Source organism: Lepidochelys kempii, chromosome 11 (assembly GCF_965140285.1).
Source record: "Lepidochelys kempii isolate rLepKem1 chromosome 11, rLepKem1.hap1, whole genome shotgun sequence".
Lineage (NCBI taxonomy): Eukaryota > Metazoa > Chordata > Testudines > Cheloniidae > Lepidochelys > Lepidochelys kempii.
The window spans coordinates 47,858,954-47,875,203 of record NC_136390.1 but is presented as its reverse complement, the minus strand read 5'-3'; the positions used below and the strand labels follow the sequence as shown (position 1 = coordinate 47,875,203).

General features: G+C 40.3%; 1 protein-coding gene across 4 annotated transcripts in view; it reads left to right on the top strand.

Annotated features, from left to right (window-relative positions):
• Positions 1-16,250, top strand: part of NCKAP1 (NCK associated protein 1) — a 112,577-nt gene that overhangs the window by 58,927 nt on the left and 37,400 nt on the right. For all 4 annotated transcript variants that reach the window (XM_073306094.2, XM_073306093.2, XM_073306096.2 and 1 more), the window contains 4 exons: positions 1,480-1,561; positions 3,449-3,507; positions 10,738-10,883; positions 15,400-15,532. In XM_073306094.2, coding sequence (XP_073162195.1) covers positions 1,480-1,561; positions 3,449-3,507; positions 10,738-10,883; positions 15,400-15,532 — 420 coding nt within the window. The remainder of the gene's footprint in view (positions 1-1,479; positions 1,562-3,448; positions 3,508-10,737; positions 10,884-15,399; positions 15,533-16,250) is intronic.

Below are 16,250 nucleotides of genomic sequence, written 5' to 3'. Positions count from 1 at the left end.
CTTGTGTGACCAGTAGAGGGAGCTCACATTTTGCTAATCTGTACTTCTGTCCACATGAGTGCATTCATTTCTTATTTAATTAGATTGTAGATATTCAACCTAATTATTGTAAGTGGTGTAAATTCTGTTTTAATTATTGAACTTAATACTGTAAAACAGTAACAATAACTGTCCAGAGTTATTTACATTTTAATTCTTTTTTAATTGTTATTTAAAACTAAGTGAATACTTGGAGTTACACTGATTTGGAATGATTTAATTGCTTCTAGCAATTAAATACTTGCTTTTTGCTGCTTATATATGTTTCACTTGTCATCAAATCATTCTTATCTATTATCTGGAAAAGTTATAACTATAAAAGTTGTACTCTTATTTCTTCATAACTACATGCTCTGAAGTGATGGTATAAATTACATTTTTTCTGAATTTGACATCCGTGAACCCTGAGAGATGATTTCCTAGACACAGTAAATGACCTCTGAGCTCTTTGTACAAATGTACATTAAGATGAACCATGAAATGAGGAAGTGATCATAATACCGGGTTGAGTACTTTTAGTCCTTGACCAATACCAAAAACACAGTGATAGGTTGAAGTGATTAAGTGGTGAGATCCAGTATCTTTTGAAACTCCATGTCTGAAAATCCAAGAATATTGACCATAATCAGAATTAACCAAAACAGTAATTTTTATATACGTAGTCTTTGCAATATGGTCTTAATGTTTACAACAGCTGCTATCTCTGAGAAACAGTACTTTTTATATTTTCTGAAATCTTCATATCTCATCTTCCAAATGGTATAAATTAGTGGTTTTTGACCTTTTTTGTTTGAAGACCCCTACAAAATTTCGAATGGAGGTGTGGACCCCTTTGGAAATGTTAGATGTCTGTGGACCCCCAGGTTGAAAACAAATGGTATAAATCATATCTAACTGTCGGTTCATGAACTGTTAGATGTGGAAATCATAGTTGAAGTAGGATTTAATGGGAAGCAAGGTGGTGAGCTAGTGTGGTCATGTGTTTAATAGTCTGTCTTGCAGCTTGCCTGGTCTAACTTTTGCATGCAGAGAGGTCAGGTGTCCATCTAGATCAGCAAAATACTAGGAACAGAAAAATGTGTAATGACTATTGCCTGAATGACTAGGCTATAGAGAGTGGAGGCTTTACCTAGAATGCTCATAACAGTGCACTGTTCACTAAAGTATTGCTTACAATCCCTATGTAGCTGCAAATGGATTTAATATTTTTTTCTCATCACTGGCTGAGGACAGCTTGGAAAAGTTTATTCGTTCCAGAACCACTTGCGCCAGTCTTCTAAATTAAGGCTTCCTCTAGAGAAACTGTTTTCTTGTTCTTAAAGTTAACTTTTTAAGAAGTTTTTTTAAAAAGCCACTCTGGTGTGTATTTATTAAATTTGTGGACTTGATTATTCTTGGTATTGTTTCTGTGAAGCCATTAATGTGTTTCCATTGTTTTAGAATCTTTCAGTGTGCCCTGAAGATGAATCAATCATCATGTCCTCCTTTGTAAACACTATGACTTCCCTGAGTGTGAAACAAGGTAAGTCTGTTCAGATGAAGAGCTCAAGCAAAAGTGGACTGGAGCTTAGTCTCTATTACTTTGAAGCTCAGGCTTTCTGGTGTTTTAGGATCAGAGATCTTTTCTCTTAATCCCATTCTGTATGGTGGCTGCTACTCTCCATTCTTCTTCCTCCTGTTTGCTTCCTGTTTTGTACAGCCCCATCTGCTTGATACATCAGTGCGCATTCAGCAAAGGGAAATTTATTGGAAGGAATCCTGATCTCTGATTTTCAGAAATTAGTATTCAAGTAAGTTTCACATTGCTGTTGCTGGCACAGCTATAAATGGGAAAGAGTGGACCTGGAATCTTAAGCAGGAGTGAAACACTTAAATCAGGCAAAATGCACTTTCATTGCTGCTGCACATACATTGTCATGGTATTCCACTGATTTCAGTTCACAGAATTTGGAATGCCACAACACAGCATCAAAGTGATTAAGTGAAAGAGGAGGAAGAAAAACAGTGGGATAATAGAGCGTTGAAAGTATTAAAAATTACTTGGTCTTCTCTGTAAAATGCACAGTGGGCAGAACATCATCTTTATTACGCAGTGGGCATATTAGAGCAATGTCATGTAGTGTTATGTCAAATTAGACTACTATAAATTCAATGTCTGATCGGCATGTTGTTAACGTAAGGGACTCCTTATGTTTAATCTTTAGTTACCATTGTCGGTGCGCACAATCTAGGGTAACAGTGTATTGTATTATTGCTTTTCTTACTCTGAGGGGACCAGAGTCCATTCCTTGAGAGGCAACTTCACCTGTTAGGCTGTGAGGAAGAGGTCTGCAAAGCAGCTATGTGGTCCTTATCATACATTTACCAGGCTTAGGATAGACACACAAGCCTTTGTAGCTGCAACTTTGACAAAACTGTTACAGTTTTTCTGGTAGTAGTCCCACTTTTTCATTTAAAGTAAGTGTTATTCATAACTCATACATATAAATGCTTATCCACTCAAAGTCAGTTTTATTCGCATGATCATATACGCTGGGTTGGAATAATTTTAAGTAAATTATCAGACCAAATCTAACCTTATTCTCCTAAAGCAGGCGTGGGCAAACTTTTTGGCCCGAGGGCCACATCAGGGTTGCTAAACTGTATGGAGGGCCAGGTAGGGAAGGCTGTGCCTCCCCAAACAGCCTGGCCCCTGTCCCCTATCCGACCCCTCCCACTGCCTGCTCCGTGACTGCCCCCCTCAGAACCTCTGACCCATCCAATGCCCCCCTCCTCTCCGTGTCCTATGACTGCCCCCTCCTGGGACCAGCTCCCTCTAACCACCGCCCCCCTCCCGGACCTTCACCTCCTATCCAACCCTCCCTGTCCCCTGACTGCCTCGACCCCTGTCCACACCCCCACCCCTTGACATGCCCCCTGGGACTCCCACGCCTATCCAACTGCCCCTGTTCCCAGTCCCCTGACCGTCGGTCCCCGTCCCCCCCAGAACCTCCACCCCTAGCCACCCACTGCTCCCTATCCCCTGACTGCCCCCTGAGACCCCCTGCCCCTTGTTCAACCCCCCCCCCCCCCCCCCGCTCCCTTACCGTGCTACTCAGAGCAGCAGGAGCTTGCAGCCCTGCCACCTGGCTGGAGTCTGCCGCACTGTCTGGCAGGAGCGGCAGGCCAGAGCACTGGCGGCGTGAGGAGCTGAGGCTGCAGGGGAGGGGCCGAGGCTAACCTTCCCTGCCGGGAGCTCAAGGGCTGGGCAGGACAGTCCCGCGGACCGTAGTTTCCCCACCTCTGTCCTAAAGGAAGTGTACATTAAGAACCTTGGTATTAAAATTGTCCTTAGAAAAATGATTGAATTTTTGTGTTCATATTTACTTTTTAAAGATTTTATTTTAGTCTGTGTTTTTTTCTGATGCAGTTGAAGATGGAGAGGTGTTTGACTTCAGAGGAATGAGATTAGATTGGTTTAGATTGCAGGTAAGTTTTAAATGTATGTACTTCTGCATGTATGTTGTAAGGAATTACTTGTTTTTAAATGATCTATTATTGCCTGTTTAACTGTGTTTAACTTGCAAGTGAGTGACAGATATTGAAAGGAGGACAACTTAATATACTGCTACAAAATAAAATTTATTACAGATCAGAAAGAAAATCATAAGGTTTTTAACTGAGAATTAAAAAATTAGATGCTCAAGTGTCTAAATACTTCATGCTGTTGCATGGCCAGCTATATTAACAAGGTGTCGTTGTATATAACTGTATTATATTCCATTAGATTGGTCATTGATTGCATTTGAGATAATCAATATAAATAGCATATCTAGTATTGTCTTAGTGGTTTTCACATCAGTAAAATATAAGGGAAGCTTAGAGTGTGATTGTTCTTTGAAAAGTGGCTCTAAACATGTCATCGTGTTCTGTGTTTGTTTCAAAGGTTCCTTAGTTCCAAACTCCTTCCCTTCCCTCCCCTCCCCCAGCCAAATAAATGTCAGTACTGGAAATTCAACCCTGGATCTGAAAGTTGTGTTTTTTCTGGCTCTTGCATTATCACCAGTAATACAGATTCCTCAAGTTACCTTCTGATCTTATTTACACTTGTACAACTTTTCTCTTATGAGTCTGCACAGATGTAACTAATGGCAGAATTTAGCCCTACCATTAGAACTTAGTTAACAAATCTGGTGCTTGAACCAAAATAGAATACAGCGTGCTCCGTCCCAGTAATATTGGCCCTGCAGTGCTAACAGGATTAAAAAATAATTAAAACTTATTTATGTTTGTAGAGTAAGTAGATGCAATTCTGACTACACACAGTGAAACAAATCTGTTGAATGACTGCTGTTTTTACATAGTCACTTGCCAATGTATGGCCGTACTTTTCATTGTCTTTTATTACACCCTTAATTGTAGTAGACCCCAAATTACTTTTACAAATGTAAATTGAAATACAGATTTTGCATAGGTAGAGCTTTCCTTTGCCTGAAATGTGACATCTGTTTAAGCATCACATTGCCATACCACGCAACCAATTAAGGAAGAAAGCAAAAAATACTGTGCATTGTTGACATGGAAGAATATTGAGATAGGTAGAATGAAATTTGGCATAGACATGGGTTTTGGGCTGCTACTCTGAAACAAAATCACTGTAGACTTCCAAATATTAAGAGAATAATATTCAAAATAATATTCCTGTTCTTGAGTGTTTTATTGGAAAGAAAAGCAAAATTCCAGATTGTCAAGTGGCAGGCCAGTCATCTTTCTGGGAAAGTATTTTTAAGATAGCATAAAGTGCCTGGTTTTCCTCAGCTGTGCAAAGAAGCTGTAAAGACAGGATTGGAAAAACATGATCTCCCTTTTAATGTAACTGTTTTTCACAAATAAAACACATGCTCAAAGATCTTTTTGGATTTGGGCCCAGGAAATCTTTGGCTACAGATGTAATGTGTCTGAAATTCTTAAATTAACTTTCTCGCATGTAACATCTGCAACAGTAGCAGAGTAACACATTCTGATTGTAATTGCAGGGAGCTGCAGCAATATTTGTTTTAAAAAGAACTGGAAGGTCTCTTCAACAGAACATTAGTAGCCAAATCTGAGGTATTAGATCCTCAAATGAACTCTTTGTTGTGATAGAAATAAGAAAACTCCTATTTAAAAAAATATTTCGCTTTCAACAAAAATTGGTTATTGGGGGGGGAACCCTAGATTTTGTTATTAGTTAAAATTAAGCATAAATCTGAATACCATTACATATCAGACTCTTCTCCTGTAGTGCATTAAATGGAAGGGTACCATCTATTTTTAAATATAAATGGAAGCTAATATAAGTAATAATAACTTGTCAGCCATTGATGACAGATAATTCTTGCCTTGCATTTTTTCAGCACTTTTCTGTAAAACATGAATTTCATACAGGCATACTGTAAATCCTGCTTTGTAACTCACCCTTTCCTGATATGAAAAAAGAGAGTAACTATAATATTGTCTGCTAAAGGGGGCACTGACAACTTGAAATCTAATCATTTTTTTAAAAGTTAGATGGTTATTACACTGTTCCTGAATTTCCTTGCCAATTTTTATTTAATCATTTTTCTACGTTTTACAGTGTCTCTCCAATTGCTGCAAGAAAATACACACAAACACACGGCTTATGATTCAAAAAGTGCTGTGGGCTGCGCAAACTGAAAAATAAAGAAAGTTAATGTTTCTCATATCTTACTTAGAGTAATCATTGTGTACTTTATAACAATAGCAAAAACAAAGCAGAATTTACCATTTCTTATTTTACTGTGCTGAGATTAGACTATATTTATAGAGTTAAAATGGAAAGCAGAAAAGAGTGATTAGAGATTTTGTTGGGTATGGTGATTAAATAGGCAGATTTTCCTAAAGCCTAATATCCTAATATCAAATTTTCCATAAAACATCTAAGTTGAAATCCTGTCCCCACTGAACTTCATGGGAGTTCTGCCATTGTCTTCAACAGAGTTGGACTATCACTACTAGCATGTTAAAAAGGAAAGTACATGACATTTGTCAGAGCTTTTAGACCTTTTTTTTTTAAAACTCTGATTATAGCTACCATTTAGAAGCACAAAACTGAAATCTTTTTTGCTACCCATTTGTTTTCCATCCATCAGTCACTGATATGTTGTTAGAAGACTGTTCATGAGTACTATCCTGCTGATGTCTTTTTGTTTTTAAGGAGTGAATTGAAGCATTTGTTTAAATGCTATACATCAAGAATTACATACACAACAAATGCAGGAAAAATTATCAGGTTAAATTTGGAGTGAACTAGCCTTGTCTTGGGTCCCTTTTGGCCCACCTATGCTTTTTTAAAATGGGAAACTTATAGTAGAATCCTAATTGGGATTTAAAACTGTAAAATTCATTTAATAGCTGGAGATGCAGGAGAGGATGATTGTCTCCCATCCTTTTCAGTCTTTGCAGAGTCAAGCTGCTTTTTTGCTTCTTCAAAACTGTTCATGCCTCCACCCATTTCTTACATTTCTGCTTCCATCTCTTCCTATATGCCTGTTCAAGCTTCTTTTCTGATTTCACATTGTCTCCTCACCTCACAGTACCACATGCACCTGGAGTGACCTTGCAATAAAATGTATGGCTGGATTCTTCCTTCTGCTCTTTCAGAAACTTTGGCAAGTGTTACGCCATGAAGCATTCTGTGTTGTGTTTTGTTGTCATATTCACTCCTGCCTTCAGATTGTAATTTCTTCAGGACTGCTATTCAGCACAGACCAATCTTGGTATTAATGCTTTGATCCACTGTTCCATTTCTAGCTCCTATCTCCACTTCTTGACTGAAGGCAGGATCTACAGGTGATATGCTAATGACATCGGGAAAGAGCAGCATTCCTAGAATTAACCAAGCACTGTCCAAAGACTAAGCTGAGATACTGTTTTGGCTGAGATGTTCCCTCTTTTACTAATAAGCAGGCTTTCAAATGGACGTTGTTCAGATTCTTATCACATGCAAGAGATTGGTTTTGCAGAGCCTACTAGCCCAGGAAGCTGCTGGCTTATGCCCATGCATTGAGAGCAGGGAGTGAGGTTGAGCCTCTCTGATTTTTTGAACATCTTCGGTCAGGGACTGCTGGCAGAATTGGGTCCAGCTCTTCCTCATATCTACTCTTTCCCTACATCTGCAAAAGAACATGTATAGTTAGTAGGAGAGAGAGGTTCTTGATGTGTGCGAAGTGGGCTTTTTTGAATTGCAGCGTCCATCAGGGCTGTGCATGCAACCTGTGTCTTTTAGTGCTAAGACATAAAAGGCAATTTGACTGCAACTCCTCCCTGAGGAGGAGTTGGGATTTGCCACCTGTAGCAACGAGACAAAACCCAGCAAGCATCTGACCTGCTACTCCTATGGAGCTTCAGACTTATAGACTTTAAGGTCATAAGGGACCATTATGATCTTCTAGTCCGACCTTCTGCACAAAGCAGGCCACAGAATCCCACCAACTCACTCCTGCAACAAACCCCTAACCTATGTCTGAGCTATTGAAGTCCCCAAATCATGGTTTAAAGACTTCAAGGTGCAGAGAATCCTCCAGCAAGTGACCTGTGCCCCACACTGCAGAGGAAGGCGAAAACCCGCCCAGGGCCACTTCCAATCAGCCCTGGAGGAAAATTCCTTCCCGACCCCAAATATGGCAATCAGCTGAACCCTGAGCATGTGGGCAAGACTCACCAGTCAGATACCCAGGAAAGAATTCTCTGTAATAACTCAGATCCCACCCCATCATAGGCCATTGGGCATATTTACTGCTAATAGTCAAAGATCAATTAATTGCCAAAATTAGGCTATCCCATCATACCATAACCTCCACAAACTTATCAAGCTTAGTCTTGAAGCCAGATATGACTTTTTTGCCTCCACTTCTCCCGTTGGAAGACTGTTCCAGAAATTCACTCCTCTGATGGTTAGAAACCTTGGTCTAATTTCAGGTCTAAACTTCCTGATGGCCAGCTTATAACCAGTTTCCAAACTGTTTGGTGAAGCAAATCTGTCTTCACCCTCCTTATTTTTGATTTGTAAATTTCCCCGTTTTCTCCTCTCCCCCCCCCCCCCCCAAAAAAAACCTCCCACCCCCTTCATTCAGTTTCCAGTATTTATAGCAGGGGTAGATGCCTTGGGCCTCCCACCATGGCAGACTGCAAACTATCAGGGTTTAAACCCTGCCCAACTCGGGCCAGACTCATCCCCCTTGTTAATGGCCATAGTTCGCAATTTTTCTGATTCAGGGCGAATACAAATCGATAATGTTTAAAAAATTAAATTTAATGTTTTTAAATTTTAAATTACATACAGGTATATTTTTAAAAATAAACCTGTATAAAATTAAATTTGAAATTGACAACCTGTGTGAAGGTTTAGTAAAAGAGATTTACTATAATCTATTAAAATTACTTGAATTGAGAAAAAAATAACTATCAGGATTGTTTGCCAGATATAACCCTTTAGGAGCCACCTTGCCTCATTCAATCAGGCTATGTCCAGTATCACCTCAGACAAGTGGATATTGGATGTCATCACCTGTAGTTATTCCATTCATTTGTACACCCTCCTGACTACTCATCTCCCTTTCCGATCCCTCTTCAGGGACCCCCTCACAAGCCTTAAAAAATGCAATACTTTGCAAACTTCTCTACAGCTCCTGTGTAGAGTAATAGGAGGAGAGGGTTTTATTCCCAGTAATTCCTTATTCCGAAGAGAAAGGGGAATCTTTGTCCTATCCTAGACTCAGAAGACTGAACAGATATATGCCTCCTCAGATTCAGGATAGTAACACTTGCCTTCATCATTTCATCCATGTCTACCCATACTTAGATGACTGGCTGATCAGAGGCAGATTACTGCAGGAGGTAGCAACGAGCCTTGAATATGCTGTATCCCTGTACATCTAGCTGGGCTGCCTAATAAGCTAGGAAAAAATCACTTATGCAAATTGCAGATGATAGTTAACAGGAGCCCGGATCAACTCCAAATCAGAAAAAAAATAATCTGCCCAAGGATAGGTTCCAGTCATTACAAGAACTCAGACTCAAATTCACATCGGAATGAACTACCATCAGTGTCTTATGTCCACTAGGAATTTACTGTGAGATAGCTAATGTACGTTAGTTATGCTATATAACCCACACCCTTTTTTTGCAGTAAAGACAAAGCCTATCTTGAACCAATTGCCCATACTATAGTCTCACCTACCTATGGGTGGAGATTGTGGGGACATAGAGGGGCACCCCTCCCCCATCCTAGATACATCTCAGAGCTGATGAGTGGGTGGGGTCAGGGGGATGCTCAGATTTCTCCCTTAGTCCTGATTCCTCCCCATGGAGGAATGTTGAGGAGGCAGGGCGACACAGTGACATTCTGTGCCTCCCGGTCACTGTGCCCATGTGGGCTGTATAAGGGGAGGGCAGGGAGCAGCTCCTGTTGACTCACCACACAGCCCATGTGGGGAAACTGACCAGGCACAGAGCACCTGGAGTTGCTGCTCGCCCCCGCACCTCCTCAGCCTAATGGGAGGCACAGAGGAATGTGGAGGGGGTCAGCCAGGTGTCGTTTGGTAGCAGGTCAGTTTCTCCCTCATGGGCTGTGTTGGGAAGGGCAGGAAAGCTGCGACCTAGGAGAGGCAGGTGGCTGAACTGCTGCCCAAGCGTCTGTGCAGTGTACAGCCCAGGTGAGTGACAGAGTGAATGACTCCTGTGGGAATTGGAATTCTGCGTCTGGCTCAGCTGCTGGGGCATGGTTGGGAGGACGGGACTTCCTCTTCCCTTGGAACAGCTGGGGCCGGGTCAGACCCACCCCCAGGAGCCTCCCTGGCTGCATGAAGCACCGCATCCCTCCCCTGCTTTATGCCCCCATCACTCCTCAGCTGCAGCGGGAAGGTCACTGTATGGGGAGCTTACCCCCCCCATCCACCCAACACCCTTGCATCCGGACCCCCCCCCCCACTGAGCCCCCTGCACCCAGACCTCCCGCATCAACCCATGCACCCAGACTCCCCTGTTGAGCCCCCTGCACTTGAATCTCTACCCTGCTGAACCTTACCTCCCCCCTTGCCCCTCCAAACATAGAAGTCAAACTACACCTATGCACTTAACCTCCAATTCATTCTTGGTTTCCATCCACACACCGCTTCCGGACGACTTGGCCCATGCTCTTTTTCCTGTACAACTTGATATCTTCTCTCAGTCTACACTTTCCTCTCCAAAAAGTCTGATTTGTTTAAGGGAAGAGACAGAGAAGCGGAAGGATACTTTTGGCTCCGAGATGGTAGCTTAGCAGTAGCTCTGCGGGAACATTCTGTGCTCTGCTGTGACAGTACTGCTTGGTCCAGAAACTTTACCCCCGTGTTGCTGTCATACCATGCCTTCAAACAGGAGATGATGGCAACCCCTTCATATGGAAATTTGATTGTAAAGTGTTGTGGGTTCTAAATTTAAAAAAAAAAAGGGGGGGGGGATGTGGGATGAAGACAGGGATTTACTCCAAGCTTTGATATTTTTAAAAAGCATGGGTAATATACGTGCTTCAGCCACTCTTTAAAATTGCGTTGGGCTGAAGAGACGTTTAATAACTTATATACAACTACATATCCACATTATCTGACTGAGTTAATTATAGATATAAAAATCTTAATGTTATTAAACTATTGTCCTTACTCTGTTATGTCCTTACAGGCCTACACCAGTGTGTCTAAGGCTTCACTTAGTCTTGCAGACCACAGAGAACTTGGAAAGATGATGAACACAATTATTTTCCACACAAAAATGGTAGATTCCTTGGTGGAGATGCTGGTGGAAACATCAGACCTTTCTATATTTTGGTATGTCATTAATTTGACTCTAGAAGCTTTGTCTTTATAACTTTGGTTATGTTAAGCCTCTTACACATGCAGTTTTTAAACAGCATATCATCTAGGAAGATCCAGCAATGGGAGAGTAGATGATAGTTCCTGGTTTTCTGTTTACAGTGACTTTAGCCAGCAGTGATTTTTGTTGTGTTCCTCATTGAAAATCCGTATAGCAGACGTATGCTTTGATTCATTAAAGGGCAACAGCAGTCCCCATGGTTATCCATCATTTGCCTAGCTGATATGGAGTTTGCCCTTCAACATGTACATTTCTCATACAAAGCTGATAAGCAGGCGATAACTCTGCTTTTTATTTACTTATTAATAGATTTGCAATACATTTATCGTAAGGATCCTGGCTAATAAATATATTATACTATATAAAATTCATCAATCAGTGTCAACTAAAAAATACCCTCCCCTCCCAAAGTAAGCTGTATTTAACACCACAATACTTTATAGTATTTAAAAACAAAATCCCTTGCTCAGAACAGTAGTATGGAAGTTGGAAAAAGGCTTTTCACCAGCTACAGATTGTAAATTATATTTCACCCTATTTTAATTGAGAAATAGCACTTGCTTCTGGATTGTGGGAGCCAAATAGAAGACTAAATTTGTTAGTCTCTAAGGTGCCACAAGTACTCCTTTTCTTTTTGCGAATACAGACTAACACGGCTGCTACTCTGAAATAGAAGACTGTAAACCACTTTCATTTTCAACTTCAGGACTCAGCCAGTTTCAACTTCAGGACTCAGTTTTACCCTCCAGGGAAAAGGGGAGCTAACTGGAGCAAATCTGGGGTGTGGTGTACAAGAGAAGGGGAAAACAAGGCATGTTTTCTCTCTGCTATAAAATCAGTCTGGCGTCAAGTGCCTGGTAAAGGATACATTTTATCAGGAGTCCAAAACTTGGACTTGAACTGGTGCTTCAAACCCTACATTTCCTTCAGAAATGCTTTTATTCAGAGTGTTAATTAGAAATAGCTAAGTTCAGTATTTATTTTTGTATCTCCCATCCCCCCACCACCCCAAAAATCCAAAGTGACTAGAATTAGCACTGAAGTTGAAGCAAAACCTTGGTTCAAGAGCAAAAGTTACATTAGAAATGCTTTATAGATTTTAGGGCTAGAAGAACCATAAGTCATTTTCTAGTCTGACCTGCATGACACAAGCCATAGAACTTCTGTGAATTAATCTCTGTTTCAAGACCAGTAGTTGTGCTTGAACTAGAGCACGTTTGAGAAAGTCTACTCCAGATTTTAAAATATCCAGCAATGGAGAATCCAATACAACCAGTGGTAAGTTGTTCCATTGGTTAACTACCTTCACTATTAAAAATGTGTCTTATTTCTAGTTTGAATTTGTCCAGCTTCAACTTTCAGCCACTGGATCTTGTACCTTTGTCTGCTAGATTGAAAAACCCTGTAATCAAATTTCTGTTCCCTATTTAAGTGCTTATAGACTTTGATCAAGTCATCCTTTAATATTATCTTTGATAAACTAAATAGAGTGAGCTCCTTGAGAGTATGTCTTCACTGCAAGTGGAGGTGTGATTGTAACATGAGTAGGCATAGTTGTCTTAGCTTAAATCTAGCTAGCATCAGTAACAGTAGTAGTGTAGGTGTAGCAGTACAGGTTAGCAACCAGCATATGTAATCTCAGGCTCCCCAGCAGGCTTGTACTTGGGAAGCTAGTCCATGCTGCCGTATGTACGCTACTGTTGTTGCCCCTTAACTTGCAGTGTAGACAGACCCTGAATGTATCGCTGTCAGACATGTTTTTCAATCCTTTAATCATTCTCATGGCTCTTCTCTGAATCCTCTCCAATTTTTCAACATACTTCTTATATTGTGGACATTGGAACTGGATTTAATATTGTATTAGAAGTTGCACCAGTGCCAAATACAGAGGTAATATCACCTCTTTTGTCCAACTCAGTATTACCCTATTTATACATCTGAGGGTCATAGTACACAGTAGTCCTTCAGGCCATAGGATTGCACTGGGAACTCTTGTTCAGCTGATTATCCTCCATGATGCCCAAGTCTTTTTCAGAGTCGTTTCCCAGGATAGCGTCCTCCATCCTGTAGATACGGCCTACATTCTTTTTTCCTAGATACATGACCTTACATTTGGCCATATTAAGGTCATATTGCTTGTTTATCCCCAGCTTACCAAGTGAGCCAGAGCTCTCCGTATCTGTGAAGAATCATCTTCATTTTTTACCAGTCCCCCAGCCTTTGTCATCTGCAAACTTTCAGTTATGATTGCTATCTAGATCAGTGGTCTCCAAACTTTTTGGCTCGCGCACCCTCAGGGTGACCTGCCGCAGGTGCACCGCCAACAGAAGAAGATCGGAAGACCTGCCGCAGGAGGAAGAAGAACGGAAGACTTACTGCAGGCGGGCCGCCGGAGGGGAACGCCAGCCGTGGACGTGCGGAGCTGCTGCCGAAGAAAAAAACGTCGGAGTGCCGTCTGGCCGCGCTACTGCCGCGCACCCCTTGGGATCGTCTCGCGCGCCCCAGTTGGGAGACCACTGATCTAGATCATAGATAAAAATGTTAAATGGCATCAGGCCAAGAACTGATCCCTGGGAACCCCACTTGAAACATTTGCCATTTAAAATTACATTTTGAGACCGATCAGTTAGCCAGGCTTTAATCTATTTAACTTGTTCTGTTGATTTGGTGTCCATCTGTTGTTGTTCTAAATGTTATATCAAGTCAAATACCTTGCAGAAGTCTAAGTAAATTAAGTCAACCCTTTTACCTTTTATCAACCAAATTTGTAATCTCATAAAAAAATCCAGTTTTGACAAGATTTGTTTTCCATAAACCCATGTTGATTGGGGGGCACACATTGTGTGTGTATGTATGTGTATGTGTGTGTATGTATGTCTAAATACATTTAATTCTTAATCCGAACCCATATTGGCTGTTCTGTTATTTTGTGTTGTGTTAACACTTTAATCTAGATAGCATTGGGAACAGTAGCAGGATAGGTCCAGTGTCATGTTGGAACATGGGCTAGCAACCAGAGTAGGTATCCAGAATCTCTTGAGGGCTTGTCTGGTTGCTAGCCTGAGCTGAAGCCCATGCCACCATGTCTACACCGCTGGTATCGCCAGGCCTAGCCAGATTTCACCTTTTACTTGCAGTGTAGACATGACTATGGAATCCTCCCATGTTGGATGCAACACTTTTTGAGTTCTAAATTTATCATCTGTAACTTTAAGGAGCCAGTCATCCTGTTCTCTGTGATTTCGTAGTCTGTAGCAGACACCAGCTATTACCCGATCTTGTGCTTTATCTATTAATGCATTGATACATAAGTATTCAAGATCTTTTGCTTCTGAGTTGTCGGCGACTCAGAAACGGGTAATGCCATTTCTGACAATGCTATTCCCCTCCTCTTTTGCCCGCTCAGTCCTTCCTAAATAGGTTATAACAATTGATTTTTAACATTCTGTCTTGCAAATCTTTCTGCTAGTGTTCAGTAATGTTAATTAGATTGACTTTATGCTCATAGGTGAACAATTCCTCTAGTTTATTACCAAAACTCCTAGCATTAGTGTATAGAAGTTCTTCTTTTTATGTGCCTTGCTTAATTTTGTTCTTGACATCTAGCAATTTTGTGCTAAACTCTCTTTTCACCCTTCCCTTTTGTTAGTTTAATGCCTTGAGGACCAAATTAAGTTGATATTATGCACTTCTGAATCACTTTGTTAACAAGGACATTTTATTTGATGGAACATGCCTACATTAATGGGACAATAAAAACTAAAGAATCTCTCTGGTGGAAATAAAATAATTTTTAGTCGATTCTGCGGACAGTGGGGAAAATTATAGTAATTTTGATGGATATCATGTAAGAGGGTACTATGGTTGATCACAAAATCAACATGGCACATTTAATTGGATTAAAAACTGGCTAGCTGATCTCAAAATGTAATGAAAAAAGGGAATCCTTGAACAGGGGTATCTCAGGAATCACTTCTTGGCCCCAGCACTATTTAATATTTTTATCTATGACCTGGAAGAAAACATAAAATCACTACAGATAAAGTTTTCAGATGACACGTTGGGGAATGGTAAATGAAGAAAAGAGGTCACTGATAGAGTGAGCTAGATTTGCTTGGTAAACTGGGCATAAGCAAGCAATATGTGTTTCAGTATTGCCAAATATAGGGTTGTACATCTAAAAACAAAAAAAAGCTGTTTGGCGCATTAAAAATCATACGGTATTTCATAGCTGAGAAATACAGACTGAATACATAGCTGTAAAGCCTTGCCTAAATGTGTGCACGCACACTTTCACTCTTACCTGTCAGATGAACTATGTTTTGTTAGAAATCCAACCGTAATCATTAGAGTTAATCTGAGTACATGAAGACAGCATTACAGCCTCTGGCAGTGTTTACAATATTTGTTTGCCAAAAGGTAGCCATCAGATTACATTAATACTAAATTTTAACTTCTGTTTCTGAACAGTTTTTATAGTCGTGCTTTTGAGAAGATGTTTCAGCAGTGTTTGGAGCTGCCCTCTCAGTCGAGGTATTCAATTGCATTCCCGCTGCTTTGCACCCACTTTATGAGCTGCACCCATGAGCTGTGTCCAGAAGAGGTAATTTCAAAATACTTCATGTAGATGTTCTTGTGTGAAATTAATTATCTGTACTGCCTTGTTTAAAAAATTTTCAGCTAATTAGCACTTAAAAAGCACACCGTACTGATGCATCACTGAAATGATGCGTCCGTAATACCATTACGTTAGTTTACAGAAATTCAGACTGAGTGGGAATAAAGCAAAATATTGTTGATGTTGATCACATGTTGGTTTATTAATAATTAGCAGTTATGTTAGCCCTTCATTACCACGGTATATGAGCATTATTATTACCATTTCAAAGAAAAGGAAACTAAGGTGCAGGGGTTAAATGACTTTCCTTGGGTTACTCAGTGGGTTAATGGTGGAGTGTAGAGTAATACCGAGGTCTCTTCCCTACTAGTCCATTGTCCTATCAGCTTCTGTAAAGTTCTCTTAAATAACTTAAGTTTTGGCAAAATAAAATATTGAAAATTAAGTATTCATCTAAAAATATTTTGGTTTGTGGCAAGGGGAATGAACTGAAGTGAGTAGGTTAATCTGTTTGGTTCCTGCATTGTATATCATTAGTATCTGGTTATGGATGCTAATTGCTGCCATATGTCCATTTAAAATGTAAAGACTGGTCTTATAAATAGTTTGTAAACATTTAAAAACTTGTATCCATATAATGAAAAAGGAAACAAGCAGCTGATATCTCTGTGCCTTATGTTATAAATTATAACAATTTATCTGA